The sequence below is a fragment of the Beta vulgaris genome, chromosome 6, assembly GCF_026745355.1.
Source record: "Beta vulgaris subsp. vulgaris cultivar EL10 chromosome 6, EL10.2, whole genome shotgun sequence".
NCBI lineage: Eukaryota > Viridiplantae > Streptophyta > Magnoliopsida > Caryophyllales > Amaranthaceae > Beta > Beta vulgaris.
Genome location: NC_079207.1, coordinates 71,963,699 through 71,986,287, shown reverse-complemented (window position 1 = coordinate 71,986,287; position 22,589 = coordinate 71,963,699). Strand labels below are relative to the sequence as shown.

The window sequence follows — 22,589 nt, the reverse complement described above, 5'->3', positions numbered from 1 at the left end:
CTACCAATCCACCCCAATCACCCAAGTCCCACAACCACAACCAGAGCATTCATGTGAAATTGCCAAAACCACAAGGTCACCACGTGTAATTTTGCTTTAACTTATTTCACCTTGTTTAGTTGTTTTGCGCCACAGAAAGGTTAATATGGCCTATTGTAGCAAAAAACCAAATAAGGATCTAAAGTGGTGAATGAAGTCTTTTTCCAACACCAAATTCAGAACTTATTGGAACTAATCTGAACTTTTCAAAACTTGTTCAAACTTATCTAAACTAATTAAACTTGAAACTTAATCTTATGAACACAATTACACACTGCCCCCTTCGTGGTATAATTTAGTTATGGAAACAGAGAATCAAGCTTTAATTCCTCAAAAGTGATGAGTAATATTAAGTATTTTACCAACAAGAGAGAAGGTACATTTATGTTGCTCATTCTAGCACCACTAACAACCTATCTCAATGACACTCTGAGCAGGCAATTGCACAGTCCAGAACGCCTCAAGGAAAAGAAACTAAAAAAGAAGCCAAAGTAATGAAGAAGGACGTGTGTAATTCAATGAAGTATTCTTACAAACACAGAGTACACTTTACGCCTGATTTTTCAGTAATCAACGTAAGGTCTCTGTTGAACCAGATTAGGTACTGGTAGTATAATATTACAGTCACTGAAGGAGTATGAACTACTTCTAACTAAATTTGATCTTATTTCCGGCTGGAACGATGAACAGCAACAGCCTCTTGTCACGTTTGTCTATCGAATCCGCCACCGATCTGCATGTGTAGCCATTCTGGTGATGAACTGCGTCCATATTGATCTCTTGGAGTTTGTGAACCATATCCCATTCCAGAAGTATCATATTCTTGTTGCCCAAACTGAAAAGCCAATCACAGGCTGCAAAGGTAAGGAAAAAAAACGAATTTCCTATATGGACTCTTAAGACTTTTGAGATGATAGCTAAAGGAGAGAGCATGTGTAAGCAACGGTCCCCACCTATACTTAGAAGCATTCAAATGCCAAAATTATATAGAGCATATAGGGCAGAGGGAAGGGAGGAGGGGAATGATCAGTCAATAAGAGAACATAGTACTGAAAAGGCCATATTTGACCTATGTAACTCGAAGTCTTCATTTTACCTTAAGTTCTCGTGTTAGATCCTCAATACTTCAACATAGTACAGACCCTTCAACACTTCAATTTAGCCAAAATCATGGATTTTTTTCTCTCAAAATAGCCGAGTTAAACACTTGGACACATGCCCATATTTCTGACACAAGTACTCGAGCAACATAGTTGTGAACACCGTGTCACAACTTGCAAGAAGATCTTGCAATATTCAGGGTAGAATGTGGTTTACAGCTCCATTTATCTGATCTTCTGGGATTTGGGAGTGCGGGGTGGGGATGGGGGTGGGAGGAATCCATCTATCTTTTAGAAAAATAGAGGAAAAAGGTAATCATGATACGTAAGAATCAAGCTAGAAAAAACAATGATGTAAAAGTCTGATTACTAGAAATGTTTGTTGTCTATCTTAGCTTTGGTTTATATGCTTCTTAAACTAGCTGTATATTGGCAGAATGAAACACTAGAAAAAAGGATATTGGTAGAAAGGGAAATGAATCCAACGCCTTAGTAACATTTTTCCCAGCTCATTCTTTATAGAGGCAATAGTTTGTACTTACATCTTTTGAGGGAAATCCTTCAATTCCAGGACTGACTCTCGTATTAACTGCCTCTAATTTCATCGAGAGAAACTGCAATAAGCATTTAAATGTTCAGGTTAGAGCTCGAATTGGCAGGCAAAGAAAGAACATACAAGCGGTTTTTGCATACCTCAACTTGACGCTGTAATGATTGGATATAATTTATGATCTCGTCAAGTACCAGTGCTTTGCCAATCACCTGAAACCAGAAGATCGTTTAAGAAAGAGATTGTAAACCTCTCAAAAAAATATTCAAACGACATATGTACTAAAATTTTATTAGGATTCACTGTGTAATATAAGATGCATTAAGACAAAAGTGGACCAAGAATTCAATCAATACAATTATATGACATCCCTTGCAATCATAACATCATTAATAAGTGGAAAAACTGTAGCAGAAGAAGCTGGACCTTATTACATCCAGGGACAAGATCTTGTAGAATTCTCATCCTTTCACTGATCTTTTCTCTTCTAGCCTGCCATCAAAATATCAAATATGTCAACAAACGTATCTTATTCGTAAATCTTTGACAGCTGCAACAGTTTGAAGAATACCCTTTCAGCAAGGCTATGGCTATCAGTTGCTTGACCTCTCCTTGCTCGCACATGAATATAATCTTTCGGTGGCTCAGATGCTGGCTTATTGTTTTGTTCTGCTTCCTTTCCAGAATTTGTTTCACCTCCAGCTTTCTGATTCTGATTGTCATCTCCGGATCCTGCTGATTTGAGCCTTTTACCATCAGAATCACTCTGCATTACCAGAATAGATAATAAGGTCTTTTCTTGCACGAGATCAACAAAAGACAAGCCAAAGTTCAATCATCTCATTAACTTATAACAGGTACTAATAACTAATAAGTTCATATACAATAGCGAGTAATGACACAACCGATTTTCCATTGCTCATCATTGAAATGACTATTAAAACTCCAATTAGTTCTCCTTACCTTTCTAAGTCTAGACCAATTAAATTAACTCTTGTGTTTAGTTTGGGAAAAGGGTGAAAGTTCAATTTTGTTAAAATATTTCCCCCCTAATAATTATTTAATTTAGTTCAATTCAATTTCCTTTGAACCAAGCACATCTTAAATGAAGAATAGGAGGGCAATATCAACATTTTGGAGTGTGTATATAGTTCCATCACAGCTAGAATCATGGAAAGGATATATATGAGCAAGGGCCTAAGTGAAATCAACAGCAATATAATTATCATGTCTTAGAAAAGCCATCTTTTCCACACTTAATCACCACTCAACAAATCATCTAACCCTCATTCTACAAATACAAAATTTAAAATTGCTTCCATCATCATCTATTACATATAGTTTAAAATATATATATATACGTCCTCCGTTTCACTCTGATGTATATAATATTTTCGGTACTGAAAACAATAAATCGAACAAGGCATAGGTTATAAGAGCATTAAAAAACATGTATAAAATATCATTTTAGAAAAAGTTTCCATTTCAAAATCCAACCAAACTAAATAATTTTACACGATTATCTCTATCTTAAGTATCTATCATTATTTATTATCTCCCAATAGAATTTCATTGTATTATATTATTTTAAATGAAATCTTTAAATTCTTAACCTATTTCTTGTGGTATAGGTTAGAAAAATCCATGGATGAATGATATAAAGATAGAAGAAAAATGACCCCATGTGATTAGTAAAGGGAAAGAAAGAAAAGAAACTCCAAATAAGGTAACCATACAAGCATCAAAATTATTGCAAAATGTCCACTTTTAGGAAATGTTAAAGTTCAATTATTAATAAACACATGTAGTAATAACATAATTCACATTAACATGTAGCAAATGCAAGAAAAAGAGCTTAAGAACATAAAAAAAATAACCCAAATAAATAATACGACAAGATAATAACATAATTCCCATTTATCTTATCACAAATCCACCAAGAAAAAAGATTCACAATGTTTCAAAATCAAAGTTTCATTTACTATTATTAGACGCACACACTATACCTAACCTTTTTTTTTTCTTTGTCCACATTTCATTCTCTTAACATTTTAAAATTTTGAATTTCTATATTTATCTAATCAATTTCCAAATTTGATAATAATCAAAACTATTCGTGTCGTTCTCTTCATCAGTGGTTTGAACTTTCTAACCGCGGTTTCCTTTCCATCATCCGCAAGGATATTTTAGGTTGGTCCTATTCCATCTACTTTCTATAATCAAAACTATTTCATATAAGATGAAGTATTTGAAAGCTATGCATAAATAATGAATAAGACTAACATAAATTTTTTTTAAAAAAACGAATAAAACAGAATGATATTGATATACCATGCCATTGCCAGTGCACACACCCTTGGTGGAATCATCTTCCACAACATTCTCTCTCCTCTTCCTCGCTACACCGCCGTCATCTTCAGAAACTTCTAGATTCGGGCGGGCCTCAACAAACCGGGCCAAATTAGGCCCAAACGGGCTTCTCCGGAGGCCCAGCCCAGCTCCGGCGAGCTCACTAGCGCCGCCATTCATCGAAATCGGCCAGATCTCAGATAGGTTATACGACACCGTTTCATTCATCAGCGTCGTCTGTGGATCCATTCTATCCCCCCAAAACCTTATTTTTTATTTATTATATATGTATAATAAATTCTCTTTGAAATAAAAATTATATATTCATATACATATACAAATTACTCTTCTCAAACTATATATATATATTATACAACAATAATGATAATATACAGTACTTTATCTTTATGGTTTGTGATATGTAGCTTGAAGATGAAGATTAACTAAATTTTTTGAGCAAACTTCAATGGAGCATTCAGAGAGTTGAGAGGAGTGAGGAGAGAGAAAATGGTGAAAAAATCCTCGGGAGTTGTGAAGAGAAGTAGTGACTTTTGAGTGAGGTATTCTGGGAACTAAAAAGAAATTAAAAAGTACACGTAATACTTATAACTATAATCTGCTACACACAGTTTTACAGCTGATAGTATACATCTTACTTTAATAGCCGTTAGATTGGTATCTTGGGTTAAATTATTAAGATGGGACTACTTTATCGACGGTTATCTAGGGGTCAGACACGTATAGATTTGATGCGCTGGCAATTTGGCAGGCATTTATTAGTATCATATTATTGTTTTTTATTTATTTTGTTTTGCCTTTTTTGGGGTGGGGGGAAGTGGGATATAGTACAATTGAAAGGTACAAACTAGTTAGTGGTTAGGCAATAGGAAGTAGTATGGTTTAGGAGAGGCTAAGATTTCTTAAAAGTACTTTTTCTTCGTTTTTTTCTCCTTATTAGGTAATAATGATGATGTGTTATTATTAGTAACTTGGAGATTAGAATAGGTTGAGGAAATGATTAGGGTGTGATTTTGGATTTGGAGATGAAATGATTGCTTTGATTGAGAAAGATTAGATCTTTAAGGTTGAGATTATGTGGATATTGAGATTTTATTTTGGACTTTAAATATATTCGAGGCGTGTAAAAAGTTGTCTAGAAACTCTCATCATTTCTGATAAGTTTTTATTTGTCATTGAGTATTACTTGATTTAGTGGTTATATTTGTTTCAATGGTAAAGTTGGAAGATCATATTTCATTAGAGGCACTTTAGGAGTTGAAATTTCTTTTATCCTTTTCCTTTAGTCACAACTTATTTTATTTTCATGGTTTGCGTTTTTTAGTACTTCTTATTAGGGATCGGATCGCAATGGGGGCTCGACCAAATCTTATTTTATTTTCATGGTTTGCGTTCTTTAGGGTATGGGTTGGATCTGCGTCTCAATGTTCACATGTCTGGTCTAGATCCAGGTCCAATAATTTTAACTTAGACCGAATCCAAGTACATATTCATAAGTTTTTCCATAAAAGATAGAAGTCCAAAAAAAAATTCAAAATATGTTAAAGTACATATGTCAAAAGAGTAAGAATAATGTGCACAATGCTAAGAACATTGGAACTGATAAGATTAATAATCTTTGAAATGTCAAAGAAGATGAGACTTAAGCCAAAGAGCTGAGGTACTATGAATTACACTATCATCCTTTTGGCATAATTAACTAATGCTCATGTTTTGTGATGTGTGTGAACGGTCTCAATGTTGTATTGCTTATCAAGACGCACTTAATGAGCTCATTGCATAATTGTGTAAAAGCCACAAAAATTTAATTAAGCTTTTCGTCCATGTGAAATCGAGTTTCTAGCCCCAATTGCGAATCGCCGCTGGTAAGTCGTTGTCATCCTCGACTTTGACTGTCATCGTTGTGGTCGCTAACCAAGTTGAGCTTCCTAGACCACTAGTAGAGTAAATGTTAATTGTTGCGGTTGAATTGTTACGTTTTGTCCATATGCAACAATAAACCCCCTCCCCCGTCGACCCTCCCGCAGCTCCCCCCACCGTCGTCGGCCCTCTCGCGGCTCCCCCACCCCCGTCGACCCTCCCGCAGCGCCCACAACCCGTCAAATCCCTCCCACCCCCACCCCCACCCCTGTTGAATCCCCCCTCCCCGCTAATTTCTGCTTCTGGGTTGTTCACTTCCACGAAAAACACCCACCCTCAACAGCTCTCCAGTGACAAAGAACAACGAAGATGAGAACAGGGAGAAACTACAGCGCTGACGAGGGGAGGGGGGCGGCAGTGTGGACTGTGAGTGTGGCGGCTGCGTGGTAAGGGGCTGCAGCTGCGAGGGTGGGGGGGTTCGGGGCTGCAAGGGGGGGGGGGGCTGCCATTGTGGGGGGTGGGGAAATCGATGTGGTGGGGGAGGCGGGCTACTGGGGCGGTGGGAGGTTTGGTGGGCTGGTGGCTAGGGTTTATGGTTTGGTTTAGGGGTTAGGGTTAGAGGTAGGAATTAGGATTAGGTGTTAATTAGGATTTTAAAACAGAAAATTAGGGTTAATGTCTAACGCTGTTAGTCATTAAGGGCATTTGGGTGTACAACTGAGGGGTACTCCACGTGTTTTCAAAAGTGCAAGGGTACCCTGTGAGTTTTGTGAAAAACTCGGGGGTATTTGGTAAATGAGCGACTAAGCGCAGTCATGTATACAAGATCGATCTCAGGTTCGGGTACCATCCCCACATGATTTTATCTACTAAGCTCGTGACATTCATGTATACAATCATCAAAGTTTGCAGAGTATGTGTTGTGGACTATAAGCTCGAATCTAATATTGTTCAAGATTGTTTACTCTCAATATCTTTTTAACAATCAATATTCAGGCTATGTTCTTTCAGGAGCAATTTCAATTCATTTCAGTTCAACTACTTTCCTCCCCCAGTGCTACTTTAATTCAGCTCAATTTAGTTCAGTTTAATTCAACCCTAAAAAACACAAGGCTCTAATATCAAGACTCGTAAATTGTTGCCTTACTCCACTAAGCATTCGAATCATTTCATATACTATACAGGAGATGTGCCTTATGTATGGTAAAATCAATTGCCCACTTGCCTTAAAGAAAATTCAACAAATTTTTTTCTTGTTATTAGATATAAACGAAATACAAATTCTTGTTGAATAGTTTTAGAAAACAACCAATTTATTGTCTTTCTTAAAAGTTTCATCATGTAACTCTATTGTTTAACCAAGTCGATAAATAATTAACTTTTATAAAATCATATCAAATACGTGCTTGGAAAAATCACCTTAACTAATTGCTAACTACACATTAAAATATGTATACTCTTAATAGTTTCTAACGATGGTATCACGTTAAAATGTTACCAGCTAAACTATGTAACATCTAGATTAAAACATACATCAAATCCGTTGGAATATTACTTGTAAGAAATGAAGAAAACTAAGGATGATAAATGTACAAGAACTTTCATGGGCAATTTCCCTTTCAAGAAGATTGGACACACAGCTAGGTATAGTACTATGATGAGTTATCTTGCGTCAACTCCTGAATTGGCCGCCAGTAGTAGTGGCTAAAAAGCCAGCTTTACACTATCACTTATCTATCCCATCATATCATTTGATGCTTACACACTCCAGTTTTTGTTTTCCACACATTTCCCATCAGCTAACTATATACTCCACTTCAATCAATTAATGTAATGTATGGTGTTTTTCAATTGCCCCACGTGTTTAACAAGGCTAACTAAAAAGTACTGTACTAGTACAAAAATAGAAAGTGAATTGAAACATAAGGAAAGTGAAGAAAGACTTGGCATTGCTTAGTTTTGGCAATTTGAAACAGAGAAGAGAGTTATTGAGACAGGGAAGTCATCATGTGGGGTCACTCTAACTAAGACAGATACTGAACTCCATCACTAACACATTAGGAAAGTAGGAGTTTTATCTTGATAAGTTTCTTATGTCACTTGGAAATTATAAAGGAGATTTAACTCAAATTAATTCTTGTACATATACATCAATAGCAATAAAATGAGGACTATTTTTAAGTATCGTAAATGAAATTTGGGGTCAATTCTTAACCATACACGGTCTTTCATTACATAATATATCATATAATTTTGAGTTTTACCGTGTGTCTGTGTCCAAGACTCACATATGATTATTAATATCTCTAGATATGTATTAACGATAATTATAAAAGTTTAATATATTTTCATAATACGTAACTACATATACTATTTGTTATTGGTTGTTAGTATCACTATGACCGAACATTTTTTTTGTCAAGGGGCAATATAACTCATCGTTAACAAACTACACAAAGTTAAAAACAAATAATAGTCAACTAATAAAAACAAGTGACTCCCTTCAAAAAAAAAAAAAAACGTGATACATCCAAAAAAATTGGGCCCTTGTATTTTTAGGGGGCCTGTGCAGTTACTCACCCTACATAGGGCCTTAGTAGGGCCTGGTGACATAAAAATGATATGTAAAGGGAGAAATACAAAATTGGATTCATTTATTGTCACTCTAAGGTAGTAAGCAACAGTTGTTCACTTAAAACAATTGTACATGCAAAAGATATTTGCTGTTATAAACCTATAATCATATTGCATAATAGTATGATTTTCACAATTTCAATATTGAAGGGAAATTCTTGTTGTAGTCGCAAAACTAGATTTACTGTACCAAAGATCTAAGATGCATCTATCTTGTCATAAATGTGAATATTTTTCCCATTGATACCATTTGAACTCTGGCATGTGAAGAATACATTCGTGAATTTCAACTTAGTATTTCAATGAAACTCTCATATATATATATATATATATATATATAATATATTATTATATATATATATATATATGGACACGAGGAAAATTTTGTACATATGCATGTGCTGCTACTAATTAAAGATCAAACAGTGGCCACATATAGAGACTCATTATTTAGTTAGTATAGATTCTTGAGTATAAGTTCTTGTTAAGTCCTTGTTTGGTCTCATTAGGATATTGACACAGACTAAAAAGACTCAAAGGAGATAAAAGTATCTTAGCTTATACATCAATATGATTTGTTGTAAACCACTTCCCCCACCCCCAACCCCCAAAAGAAATAGAAATAAAAAACTGTTACTATCATTTTTAGATGCATGATAGTATTTATTATGGTACATTGTATTAGAGTTTAAAAAGATTTAATCTCATTTTAATATGAAGGTCCAATTATAGTACAAAGCCCATGGGATAAAGTCAATTTAAGTCAAAGTCAAATCAAGATCATCAGGAGATGAAAGTCAAGGAAGGACAAAGGTATAAGCAGTTAGAAAAAAAATCCCAAGTTGTTCAGAGCTAGAAGATGGTTGAGATTTGAATCAAAGATGATTCAAATGTTTTCCGTCCAAGGATGCATGGAAGTTATGTATCACGTTGGTTTATAAATAGAAAAAAGATCATCAAGCAGACGACAATCAACACAACACACAACTTGTAAATTACTCTTTTCTAGCATAGCCTAGTCTTAGCCTAGCCAACTCCCTTCTGGGATTATAGTTTAGTTCATTAGATTTAGATCATGTCATGGCACCAAGTTCTGTAATTCTTCAGTTGAAGCAAGAAATCATGGAGGTAACAATCTTCGTGTTTTCTCTTTAGTTGTTCAGTCTGGCTTATCCTTATATATGTTGTAATTTGAGTTTTACTGTGTCCAAGACTCACATATGATTATTAATATCTTTAGATATGAATTAACGATAATTATAAAAGTTCAAATATATTTTCATAATACGTAATTACATGTACTCTTTATAATTTATAGAGTGAATTAAGGAATCACTGATAATAGATACCTCAATGAATAATTTTCGGTCTTATATCATTCAAGTGGTTTTATAACATTTATATACTCATGACAAAAGAGTCGTCGAATCAAACGCTCAATTTTGAGAAGAGTCGTTAAATTGAATATATACTCATTCAAAGAAGCCTTGTCCAAATTAAAACCAATTTTGTCACATGAAACCAAATGGTTGGATTCCCCTTATTATTCCACTTTCATGTAAGCATTTGATTGGAGGAGATATACTTCCTCCGTTCTAAAACAAATGAAACACTTATCATTTTATATCGTTTCAGAATAAATGAAACGTTACTATACGATACTTATTTCTCTCTATCTCTCTCTCCATCACATGAGTCCCTCCTTTTCTTTCTAGTGCTAAATCCTCGTGCCAAAGTTCTACGTTTTATGTAAAACAAAAAGGAGCAAGTACAATAACCCCCTATCTCGAAGATGAGAATATGAGATTATCATACTCGGAAAGAAAAAAAAAGTAGACAACAAAACATACAGTTGAGTGTTATGCCTACCCCATGTACATATTATTTACACCACTACCTTTAGTTACTTATGGCGATGGACTATTTGTATGCCGCCATCTAGCAAATGAAGTAATATTAGGTTTTGATTGAGTTTCCATTCTTGCACTTTAATGCAGTATTTTGAAAATTACATAGCTATGAAATTTTAATGTATATGTAGATGATGAATTGGGGTCCCATTTTCTAGTGAGCTGAATATTATCCTCATATGGACCTAAGAAAGTAAGAAACTAAGGATAATATGCATAGAATATGGACCATATTTCATAGGTTATACATGATAATTGTAGTCATTAATGCTCGATGGACCCTTACAAGTTACAACCTTATAATTTGACGAACAACTTGACTACTTTGCGACGGGATGGATGTATATATTCATTATTCAACCATTGGTGATAATTCCCTTAGACAAACCCAGCTGTTTGCACTTGTACTTGAGGGGATACAAGTGGTAATTAACACATACTACCTGACACTAAATATTCCACTTAGAAAGGAAGGGTGAATGAGATTTGAACTCGTGACTTTTATGTCACGCTGACTCCGATACCATATCAAAGGACCAACTCAACCAAAAACTTAAGCTAATGGTTGGAGTCTTAGGAATAGTTTAATACTCTATCAGTATTCTAAAGAAAGGTGGCCCTTACTTGCACCAAAAGGGAACATGAGGCCTGACGGCAAGGAAATGAGATGTGATGAACTGATATATAATTTTTCCTATTTTTAAGGAGCTTTTAAATGGTAGACTTTTTCTATATCTAATGTAACTGATGCTTCATACATAAGGGAATTGATTTGATCATGATGGGATTCTAAAAATATAGATGTATTTATAGATGACGAGAGGGTTTTGGAAGATTTCTTTGTATTATCGCAAATAAAATAACGTTTGGACAGCATGTCAAGCCCATCTACATGGCAATATAGCAAAAGTTCCAATGCAGAAGTGAACCACAATTAGTTCTTTAGTTGTTTAGCATAGGCTATTGAAGACTCAAAATCAATCATACACAAGAATCAAGATCATTGAAGAAGTTTAGGCTTGATACAGTATAAAAGTGACACACCCAAATCTCTAACTTAACCAAAATTAACCTAGCAGAACATGAAATAAAGGTTAATTTTTTGTATAATGCACTTAAATCATAATCACAAAAGTCCCAAGTTTTTTTACATCGGTCGAACGTACGGAACAATAAATTACTAAAATGAAAGCCCTATTAATCCTACACCATTGAGCTAATCCATGAGCTTGAGAGACCTAGTCCTTGTTTACCTTAGTGAGACGGCACGAAACGAATCCTGTAGCAATCTTGCGGATCTCCATAATAGTATGTTGAAGGTTGATGTTCATAACATTTTTGGAAGTTAGGTGTCGGACTAGTAATGTCAATCAGTTTGAATTTCCACATGAGTAATCCCAATCTTTTGAGCCCAAAGAGCCCGAAAGCAAGTCGTGGCTTCCGTCGCGAGAGCTGACGAAGCGTAGAGAAAAAAAAAAACTGTTGAGTTATGATATGTGTCGGCGGATGAATCAATCAACCCAAGCAACACCCCTAGAGGTGGGCATGGGCCGCGCCGACATGAGCTCACTTGAGGCCCGACCCGTTGTCCGTTACATGGGCCGCGAGCCTGTCATGGTCAAAAATACAATTTCCGGCCTGCGGGCCGAACGCTATTTCCTTTGTTTTTTAGTCTAAAACTGTCAAAAATACAAAAAAACAACATAAAACATGGGCCAGGCCCGCAAGAAGCACGAGCCTGGCCCGCGGGCCTGGGCCAGGGACAATTTTTTAAAATTTCAAGCCCAGCTCGCCATTTACCCAATCCCGCGAGTCGAGTCTGTGAGCAGGCCCGGCCCATGCCCACCTCTGAACACCCCCATACTTGACGTGGAGTCCCAAGACCCGTCGGTATTAATGATAATACTAGGAGTGCCATAAGGTTGTTGTCCAAGAGAGAGTGATAAAACCAGGGAAACAAGGGGTCTGGCGGCAGAGCGATATGTTCCAGTCCCCCTTGGTCATAGTCTCATAGATAGCATGTTTCATCTCATTCTCCTGAATCTTGGCAATAGATAAGATAATGTAGCTCGGTTCTGTCGAAAAACTTGTTCATTACGCGTTTTTCAAATAGCCCATAAAATACCTACAAAAGAAGGTAAACGGGATCCGTTGCGACCATCTTCTTTTCTAAACTTATTAATCCAATGCATAAGCCATTGAGCAAAGGTGGTTTGAGGTAGATTGTGAAAATGAATATCAAGTTGACTAACATCCCAAGCCTCAGCGGCTAGCGTGAAAATTCCAATTCCAATACATGCGAAAGATTGTTCATGTGAATCAGAGTCGATAATATTTGATTTTAAATCACCTAGTAAAGGTCTAATTACTATAATAGTTTACGTCTTTCCTTTGACAGAATGGCCACCTTCTTTTTACCTTTCTTTTTTGAGGAGAAAGTCGCAAATAAAATTAATCTAGAGACAAAGTGTGTGAGAATAGGAGGAAGGTAAACAATTCAAAAAGCGGTTAATAAGAGTTTGCAAGTGATAGTTATACATGGAAAAACGAAGATTTGGAGGGAAAATGGAGTTGCTGAAACTCTCCAAACTCAAATTCCAGCTTCGTGCCTTAATCTCCGAGGTCAAAGATCTCCGTGTAAGCTTTCTCTCTCCTCCTTCTTTCATTTCTCTCTCCTCTTTCTCTCTCTCATCTTCACTTCTACTATATCAGGAAAGCGAACGATCTGCTACGGAAAAACTCCATTTTTCAATCCAGGTTTTCATTTCAATTATATTCAATTTCTCTTTGATTTCTCCTTTTTTCAGCTAAATAATGCTTTTTCCACAATTTTTGTACTGAATTTAGAAGCAGAAGCAATTAGAGGAAGAATCTGGGAGGAAATTGAAGGAATTGGAATCTGAATTGGCTTCATCGATTGAAGCGCGGAACAAGCTAGAGAAAAAGGTTAGTTTTGTAAAATTTGCAGTCTGCACTCAAACTGTTCGACGAAATTCCTGTAAGAGATGCTGTTTTTATGTTAAGTTTTCTTGTTGTGACAGGTCAGTTATTTGCAAAATGATAATGCTCTGCTTGAGAGCAAGCAACAGGAGTTGAATGCCACAATACAAAGCCTTCTTCAATCGAAGGAGCAATTTGTAAATGCTTATCAGGTTTTCTTTTGATCGCAACTTGTCCGTATTCATACAAGACCATTGATCTCATATTCTCATTGTTCTATGCATTATAGTAGGTGGCCTTTGTAAAGAATATAATCACAATCTTTTAAGTTAAAAGAACTCAAATAATGATTAGGTGGTTACTTTAACAATATGTTAGTTGTTCTCATGATTCTAATCGCGTGAAAGTAGTACTACGATGATAAATTATAGAACCACCAGAAGTGCTGGTGTTACTAAGGGTGATTATGGCAGGACTGTGGAAGGTTCTGGTGGCCGGTATTTTTGTATCACCTGTAGACTGTAGTACTCTTGTGTTTGCTTTGATTGTTTATATGGGAAGATTGAACTTCTTTTGGGAAAAAAATATTCATATGGAAATTTACCACAATAGCCTTGTATTGGGGAGCTTGCACAAACCAAGGTATGGGCTTATCACTCCTCTATTGATGTGAAACATTGATGTGTTCCTAACTGATACTTCATATTTTGTATGAGGCAATTAAAATTGAGATTGGTCGGATTATGGACAAGAGTTAATAGGTTCAAGAAGACACTGTATATTAGTTTATTCAAGAAATACAAATTTTGTGGTTTCTATAAGCATTCATATGCAGGATGGTCGAAAGATTAAATATATTTTAAGGTACATGAGACGTGCTCCTTTAGAAATTCCCTAGATTTTATTCTGACCTCTTTGTTTGATGAGTTTGAAGTTTGAATTTTGGATTTTATCGAGTTTTTACCTCGTTCTTGGTTTAATTTGGTATAGAGAGAAGGACTTGTGAGTCGACATTTTGCATCTTACTCATTGCTCAGTTCCTTTGAAAACTTTAAGAGTGAAAGTCAATATCTTCACATTGTAGAAGTTAATGATGCCGTTTTTGCTTAGTTGGAGAGGCTACAACACCTAGGACAATTGATGAATCAATCAAAAGTTACATGTATACTTTAAAATAGTTTTTGGACACTCCTCTATATATCAAAACTCAGCTTCTCCATGCAATGTAATCTAGTATTTATAAGGGATTCAGGTAAATTATGATAGCTCTTTGAATGATTCTTGACAACGGCATTTGTATTAAGATCTGTAAGTTGGTCTAAAAGTTAACCTCAGTCATTTGGATGGATAAAGGTTGCCTTGTTTTGGTGACTTTCTCCACCACTAAATCTGTGTTCACTTTGAGTTTTCTCCTCCCCCAAAAACTCGGGTTCCTTTTCCTCCGTAGCAATGTTCAACCTACAAATTTTAGTGTACTAATAATGCCAATATATTCTTTTATATCTGTGAGACAGTGCTGGTCATAACTTGGACGATTTGTGCATTTTGTTATGATGGTATCCTTGACTTTTGTTTCAATGGAAAGTTTTTCAGCAATGTTCTCTACTTTTGTTCCTTTGCATGTATAATGTGATGTTTTTCAGTTCTCTAGGTACTATATCGAATCTGCCTGTTTATAGTAGTCTAGATGGACCTTATGCCCTTTGATACAGAGGGGTCAAGAATAATGCAATAACTTCCAAATTTGTGCTCAGGAGTCAACATATGATTTGAATCGTTCAATTGAAACAAGAGATCGGAAGCTCAAAATCTTCTCTGAGAAGCTGAAGTCTCACTTGCTACTTTTCGATTCAATAGAAAAGGAGGCCTTATCTGTAAAGCAAGTTGTTGACAATGTGCGACATGTTGTTAATGAAAAAGAGGAAGTAGGCATGTACCAATGTCAATTCTCCAATTCTTTCTTTTCCGTCTATTCACTTTATGAATTGCAAAAGTGTATTCAATTTTGTAACATTGATTGCCTTATGAAGTTGATGATGTTGTTTTTCCATTTTTAACAGTGTCTGGGTTTGCATGTGCAGTAACTGGCTTAAAAAGAAAGTTCAACAGACTTTCCGAGGTCGAGAAAGTCTTCATGGGTAATTGCTATTCTCAAGTTTGCAAGTGGGCCTTTCTGTTGATGGATTCAGACTGAATCAGTGCTCAATATTATGTGCTTTGCAGAAAAAATAAGTGAGATGGAAAATAGGCTTGGGAAATACAAGGACGAACTCCAGAGAAAAGAGAGGAATATTTCTGAGCTAGAAGCAAAGCTTGATGCAGAAATAGCTAGTAACAGAAGTCGAACACAAGTGGAAACTATATCCTTCTGATCAATCCTTCTTGTTGTGCATCTTTAGTAATTGCTTGAACTCTTTGACCATATCCACCTTCAGAAAGCTCTATCAGATAAGGAAGCTGTCATACAGAGTCTAATATCAGAGAAGCAGGTACATAGTTTTAATTTTCTCTCTTTAGTTTGCATTTTGTTAAGTATCCTTTTCGTCTGATTACTATTCTCTCACACTCTAACTTCTTTTACAACGTTAAAATTCAGGCAATGGATTCAGAACTGAAGAGTTTAGGAGCTGTCCTGGAGAAGATCCAGCAGGCTTTCAGAGATATGAATGAGGTTTTTAAAGTAGCTGTCTTTATTTGTTCCCCTGTTTTATTCTATGCATATCTTACTTTAGCTAGCAACTTCTACAAATATGTATCATCATAGTAATTTCTTGATTGAGCATCTCTATGTTGCATGGATGAGGCATTCTTATGGAACATCATGAACTTAAAAATGTCGCAAACAGTTGTGGTATCAACAATATTATATTATATTTTTCTCAGTTAGAATTTAAAGGACCTGCTAAACCTGTGAAGTATTGATGTAGCTCCTGAATTCCTTCTTCATGCACCTATTCTGGGTAACATTTTATGATATATCCTTGACTGTCGTGACAAATCCCTAAGAGCCACTATGGAATTCCATCTTGAGATTTCCGGAATGCTGCATTTCTCTGCAATTGAAATGTACTGATACAAATGATCAACAGGACAAAGAAGCATTCTTAACAATGGTTAAAAGCAACGGAAAATATTGTACGATCCCTCGAGAGGAAATGAGAAGGTTGACCATATACCTCTGAAGTATATCATATTGACTTATTAAAGCTTCTGTTTCAACTTTCATGTCATTATCTGCGTGTTTCAGATTATAGCAGATTTTATTGAGACCCACGTATTCTCTGATTTATTTTATCAGAACATCTAATTATAGGAGTATTTTTTTGGATGGGACATAATACGGTTTTCTAGATTCATTTTTCTTGATCAACATCAGGAGCTTCTATGACAAATTAGCTTTCCTGATAATGTGTTTGGATGAGAGGAGCTGAAGAGAAAGGAAGGATAGGGTGAGTGTTGGATTCATTTTTCTTTAAATGAATATAGATTTGGAAGAAGAGAAATGGAAGGATACAGTTTCCTTTGCCTATTAGTAACAAATCTCTCTGATTTTGGAAATATTTAAATGGAAGAAACATTCCCACAACTCTCTCCCCTCCGCCTCCTTCCCCTTGTTCTATCTCATTATCTTTCTTTTCCTCCACTTTTGCTAACTAAGCAACTGTAGATACTAGAGCTTGCTGCCAACCTCCCCCATTTCTGAAATAGTAGAAAGAAAGGAAAAAGGATATGAAGGAAATAGAGAATGCTTAGCTAGGTTGTTGGACTTAGTTGGTTCATGTTAAAAATCCTATTTATGTTTTCCATGTTACCTTTTCTTTGGGCACTCTTGCCCTTGCAATAAATCTAGGAATTTTTTATCTTCAAACTTGTTTGACTGCCAGCTAGAGTAGGATGAAACATCTTATGTCATTTTGTGGGAGGGGGTTCATTGTAAGGAAGTTGAATACTTAGCTTATAAACCTGTGACTGTGCTTCCTTCCCTTGTTTTTTGACGCATATTGAGCCTTCCAGGATTGAAGATTGCAGGGTTGATACAAGGAAAGATTCTGAATCTCTGTCTGCTTTTGGGGGCTTTGCAGTTTATACAGGTATTACTTGATTGTTAAACTGTGGTATTTCTCTTGCTCTTGTTTGGTGCAGTTCCCCAATTAGTAATGCCCACATAAAGCTCTTTATCTATTTATATGTTTATTTGCGTATTCTTCTCTCATCTCTTTAGATTCAGGATTGCATGTTGGTTGTTTACTTGCACTAGATGAAAATTTTCATTCTTCTTACCTTTAAAGAAAATTTTCATCCTCAAAGCAAATTAAAAACAGTAAAACACAATGCTCCTCTTTGAGATGTGATGTTTCGGTGAAATGTCTAGATCACTTTTCATGGAAATAGCTCAAATTTCAAGCTCAGGGCCATATGATATTTTATATTATAGTTTTAGTTTGCTTTAGCATTGTCATTAACATGAAATACATGTGAAAGTTCCACATTTTATGAACAGATTTTGTGGGTGGACTGTTCATTCTAGTTCTAGAAATGATAGAGTTGATCCTGATGGACAAGACACAGTAAAAGATTCACTGTTATTGGCCCATAAAGTGTGTATGCTTCTTGAAGTTTTAGTTAATTATTGCAAACTAGAATATGATTGTTGCATTTCCAATCAAGTGTTTTGTGGAAACAATCTTTCTGTTATCCCTAGGGTAAGGTCATAAACAAATTTTTTCCTACATGCTTGGTGTGAGAACCTCTTTTAGAGGCGTTGGCGTAATTTTGATATTGATATTGTCAGTCAAGCCTGGCGATTAAGAATTTTAAGAAATGCAAACGCACTTGCTACCATATGTGCAAATTCTTGAAAATTGTTTGAGGACTTTGGCTAATCAAAATAAGTGAACTGAGACTTCTTTACCCTAGAGGTGAGTGGGGTTGGGGCAATACTTACGGAACATAGTTGTTTCCAGATTTGTGGCAGTTGTCTCCTTTATGTTCTTCTGCAAAAATTGCTTCTTCTTATCACAGAGCATTCACAATGTAATGTGTGAATTGTGATACATTCCCTTTCACAGATATGCAACAGATAGATCAGGAGTCCCGTGCTGAAGAGGCAAGTAGATCTTTTGCTTATGAGACAGATACAAGGAAACAGCTATCTTATTCTCACATTTAGTAGTGAATATAATTTGAGGTATCATGTGATACAATTGTAGCCTGCTTGCTCTACAACACATTCAGTTTGCTCTGGGCCTGAATCAACTACTACTGCTCAAACTAAGTCAATTAATGAAGCAAAGGTACAGGAAACTGTATTTGATTCCATGATTTTATTTGCTAAGTAACTTTTGTTGTGTCATAATTTAATCTGGATGACAAGTGAGTTATATGGAGCCATGTGTCTATTGCTTTACATTTTTTTGAGTGAAAGTCCTACAGGGCAAAACTAACCATTAATAGAACTTGTATTCCCTACCAAAGGCGCAACACCACACTCTGGGAAATGAGACTTCCATAATGCCTTACTGTAAACCCATCAGAATATGACATACAATGAGTAAGCTCATGGGTAACTTTACTACCATCCCTACCTTCAAGATACCAAAAAACATTGTCAAGCTTTTCCACAAGAGCATAAATGTCCTAAAGGATTATACGGAAATAACTTACACCCTCCTCTCTAACTATAAGCTATTAACTATATTCTGAGTTTCTGACCGTCAAATCACGTCATTCAATCCCACTGCCGTAGCCAGACACATAGCTCGCCACAGTGCTTTCCCTCGGCTGATCTTGCCACCATGCCAAAAATTGTGCCAACTTCTCCCAGAAGACCCACATCAACATAAAATTTTGCGAAGTTCAAGTGTGTTGGCTACCACTTATGCTGAATCTTCTCACGCACCCTCCCCGCTGCAGCAGAGGCTCCCTGCAGCTCACCCATCAGCTGTGAGATATATGCTATTGACACTTCTAGTGCATCATGCTGCCAGCTGTCATGCCTATCCCAGACAACCCAGCAGGTAGTCAAGAGTTCATCAATCTCAGCAGCCTGTAGCTTTGTTAAACACCCAGTAGCCTGCTCCAAAAGTCGCTCCCATGGACTTCTAGCACCCCCATCATGACAATCCATTGTCTATTGTTAATTAGACAGACGTTTACTCTGGTATCCTAAACTCTGAAGCTGTCACCTAAGTCTCAATTTACTGCTCTCCTCAGGAAATTGATATTAGCTGGTCATTCCCTTACAGCCTAACTTCCATGCATATATATATACTCATGACTTTCATGCATCTTTTTCTTATGGATAGTGTATCTCCACAAGCACAGCATGCCAGGTGGAATCTGAGTACTCTACTAATGCAGAAACTTCAGAACAACCTGGCTAAGTTCCCACTAATGATACCATATACCATGTATGTTTCGATTTACCATCTTGCAAATTTTTTGGAGTTTGCATCTTGTGCGAGAAATGCGTTGTATATATATCCTTAAACACTTTAATTTCCCACTGGTACGTTCTAAAAGTAAGAAAAATGGGCCGGGAACTAAGGTTGGTGTCAATGTGTCATGGGGGTGGCCAGAATAAGGTCTGAGTGTCATACTACATGATACTCTCCAGCCCGCAGCCATGTTTGGAGTCTGATAGCTCCGGAACATAACCCTTGAGATCTCACTGGAATTTTATTACTAGTATGCTTCTTGGATGACGGGTGACAATAAACACCCTAACGCCCTATGATTGTGCGTTCTCTTCACCTTATTTTACTTAATGTATTGAACTGAACTTTTCTAACCTTTTTCAACTTATCTACTCTCATTGAAGCTTATTTTCTAAGCTATTAGAATTTATTGGAACTAATCTGAATTGATTAGACCTAAAACTTTTCTTTAAGGTGAATAGGACACCCCCTTAGTCTTAACTTACAAGAGTCTAAGTTGCTTTGTGATCTTAATGCTAAAATCGAGTTTGCTCATACTTGTTCGTGGAGAAAGATTTCGTTGAATTCATGTTGTAAGTCCTAATCCTCCTTTTCTTTGGGGTGGAAATCCGGATTACTCTGTTTTGATGAATATCATCCTTTTATCTCATCTCCCACATTTTAACTTCATTTTGTTTGGTGAAGACAGGATAGACTGCATGCGTTGGAGTATGATGGCAGGTTTCATCAATTTCAGCCACCAAGTATTCATCATAGTATTATGCATTCTGGTACGTTTAAGTATCTTTTGAGGATAAATGGGGGTTGAGGTTTGAATATTAGAATTTGCATCTGAGCCTCTCAAAGATTTGATCTAAAGCTGGACATCCTTGCAACTTCAACTACTATGATTAAAGTTGATTGCCTAAGTTCGTGTCAATTGCACATCATTGGTGGGTTCTATGATCCCATCGGAATCTGAATGTAATTTTTTTTTGTCTTAGTTATGTGAGATTATAAGATGCAGCTGTTTTTCTGTAGCATCCTACGTCCATGTTCAAAGAAATGGGTAGAACGTAGTTAGATAGAACTTAGAAGCTTATTGGATCATGATGATGTGCTGATGACGAGGGAACAACTTTATTCGAATGAAAGAGAGAGATTCATTGGTGCAAATACCAACCCTTGTTAGGGTACTAGCATGTCGGTCACACTAGTTTAGAGGCTAGGTAAAAGGGTAAACAACCCAGAAGTAATGTCATAGAGGTATCTTTTAATGTAACTTTATTCGAATGAAAGATTGTTTGATAATAGTTTTTGAAGTAGCTTTTAGAATAGTGATTGAAGTAACATTTAATTGGTTGATTATTATTTTGGAAAAGTTAAAATAAATTAGCTTTGAGGATAGGGCCATAGAGGTATCTTTCAATGTAACTTTTGAAGAAATAATATAGTTCATTTTTGTTATTTTTCTAAACCTATAGTTAATTTCACTTAAACAAATCCTCAACAACAATTGTCTCTTGCTTTTATTCTACTTCGACTTCATTTGAAGTTCCCTCTCTTCTCTCTTCTCTCTTCTCTCTTTGCCTCACTCAAAGCCTCACATACAGAGTTAACTCAAACCTCCTTTACCCCTAACTCAAAAACATAATAGTATATTTCAACTAATTGGAACAAATACTGATATTGTAAAAGAACAATGAAACTTGTGGAACTTGGTAACACCAACACAAATGAGTGGAAATCAAATTAATACCTTTATAAATCGATTACAACTTTTTACACTTCTCAACTTATGATATTACATGCAATTTATAAGGTCACATTATATGAGATACTTCTAATTACTGAATATTCCTTACTCCCTATAATCTGTATTGCACAAATTTGATACTATATTATTCTGATAAATGCAAGTGTGCAACAAAAAAAAGTTGAGTAGTTCCCTACTTCCCTATGACATACGGCATCTCTTTGAGTTGGGCCACAAATTATTTTTTCAAAATTGACAGAAGGCAGAGAAGGGAAGCAGGTAAGAGGGCCAGTGACTTCGACAAGCACTAATGTATAAACTGAACAACTTTTGACTATGGTGAAAAGTTGCATTTTTAAGTAATGAAATTTTTTGTGTATCCTTATGACTTGCCTGTAATTTCCATATTTTGATAAGAAGAATTGACTTTCTTTTTCAATTTCTCCTTGTATAATTGTTATCACTTTGATAAAGGAAGTAAAGAAGTAAACATACATGAAAGAATCATCCATATATTCAAATTTCAATATATCAACAATTAAAATATCCCTTATCACTTATCGGATACTTTTTCTTCCTACTCCGATCTCGCTTTGGGTTTACCACTATCTGGCAGGGTCAATTGGATCTGATTCAAATGCTTCGGCCTCCGCGCACATTCAACATAGCGTTCGGACTCATGTGCCTTCCAGAACCAGGGGTCTTCTAGCCTGCTGCGTACGATTAGGCTCCTTTAGGAAGGCGTATTAGTGGTTTCTTTTCAAAAGGTCTTTTTTTCGATCGTAGCTTTTAGACAGTTAACAGCTAAGCCACTACTCACACCGCTAATAAATTCTATTTTAAAATATGGCTTATGAAATTATATATACACTAATACATATAAAGTGAGTGTGAAAAAATCAACCTACCATTAATCTAAGTTTTTATACAGTGACATTTAGTATGTATTACGTCTCTAATAAGCGTTCTAATGTACTTCACTCTTTGTGATGGCTTTTTTCCCCTTTCTGGGGTTAA

At 35.9% G+C, this 22,589-nt stretch overlaps 2 protein-coding genes across 6 annotated transcripts; one reads left to right on the top strand and one right to left on the bottom strand.

Annotated features, from left to right (window-relative positions):
• Positions 1 to 531: 531 nt before the first annotated feature.
• On the bottom strand, positions 532 to 4,623 carry LOC104898019 (transcription factor BHLH089). The gene is made up of 6 exons (XM_010685011.4): positions 4,021 to 4,623; positions 2,261 to 2,455; positions 2,116 to 2,181; positions 1,833 to 1,901; positions 1,682 to 1,753; positions 532 to 874 (listed from the first exon to the last, which is right to left on the bottom strand). Exons 1-6 carry the CDS (start codon positions 4,285 to 4,287, stop codon positions 743 to 745), a joined length of 801 nt encoding a protein of 266 aa, XP_010683313.1. The 5' UTR covers positions 4,288 to 4,623; the 3' UTR covers positions 532 to 742.
• An 8,229-nt stretch (positions 4,624 to 12,852) lies between these two features.
• LOC104898018 (uncharacterized) lies at positions 12,853 to 21,280 on the top strand. Of its 5 annotated transcripts, none has more exons than XM_019250537.3 (15): positions 12,853 to 13,097; positions 13,173 to 13,217; positions 13,308 to 13,406; positions 13,502 to 13,612; positions 15,155 to 15,329; positions 15,482 to 15,538; positions 15,624 to 15,760; positions 15,830 to 15,889; positions 15,997 to 16,071; positions 16,490 to 16,563; positions 17,415 to 17,491; positions 18,470 to 18,507; positions 18,611 to 18,694; positions 19,706 to 19,810; positions 20,526 to 21,280. In XM_019250537.3, exons 1-14 carry the CDS (start codon positions 12,999 to 13,001, stop codon positions 19,781 to 19,783), a joined length of 1,209 nt encoding a protein of 402 aa, XP_019106082.2. In that variant the 5' UTR covers positions 12,853 to 12,998; the 3' UTR covers positions 19,784 to 19,810; positions 20,526 to 21,280. The 5 variants fall into 5 exon arrangements, 4 of the variants coding, with proteins under 4 accessions (XP_019106082.2, XP_019106083.2, XP_019106081.2 ...); XM_019250538.3 differs by having other exon boundaries at positions 20,522 to 20,718; XM_019250536.3 differs by lacking the exon at positions 19,706 to 19,810.
• The last annotated feature ends 1,309 nt before the right edge of the window (positions 21,281 to 22,589 follow it).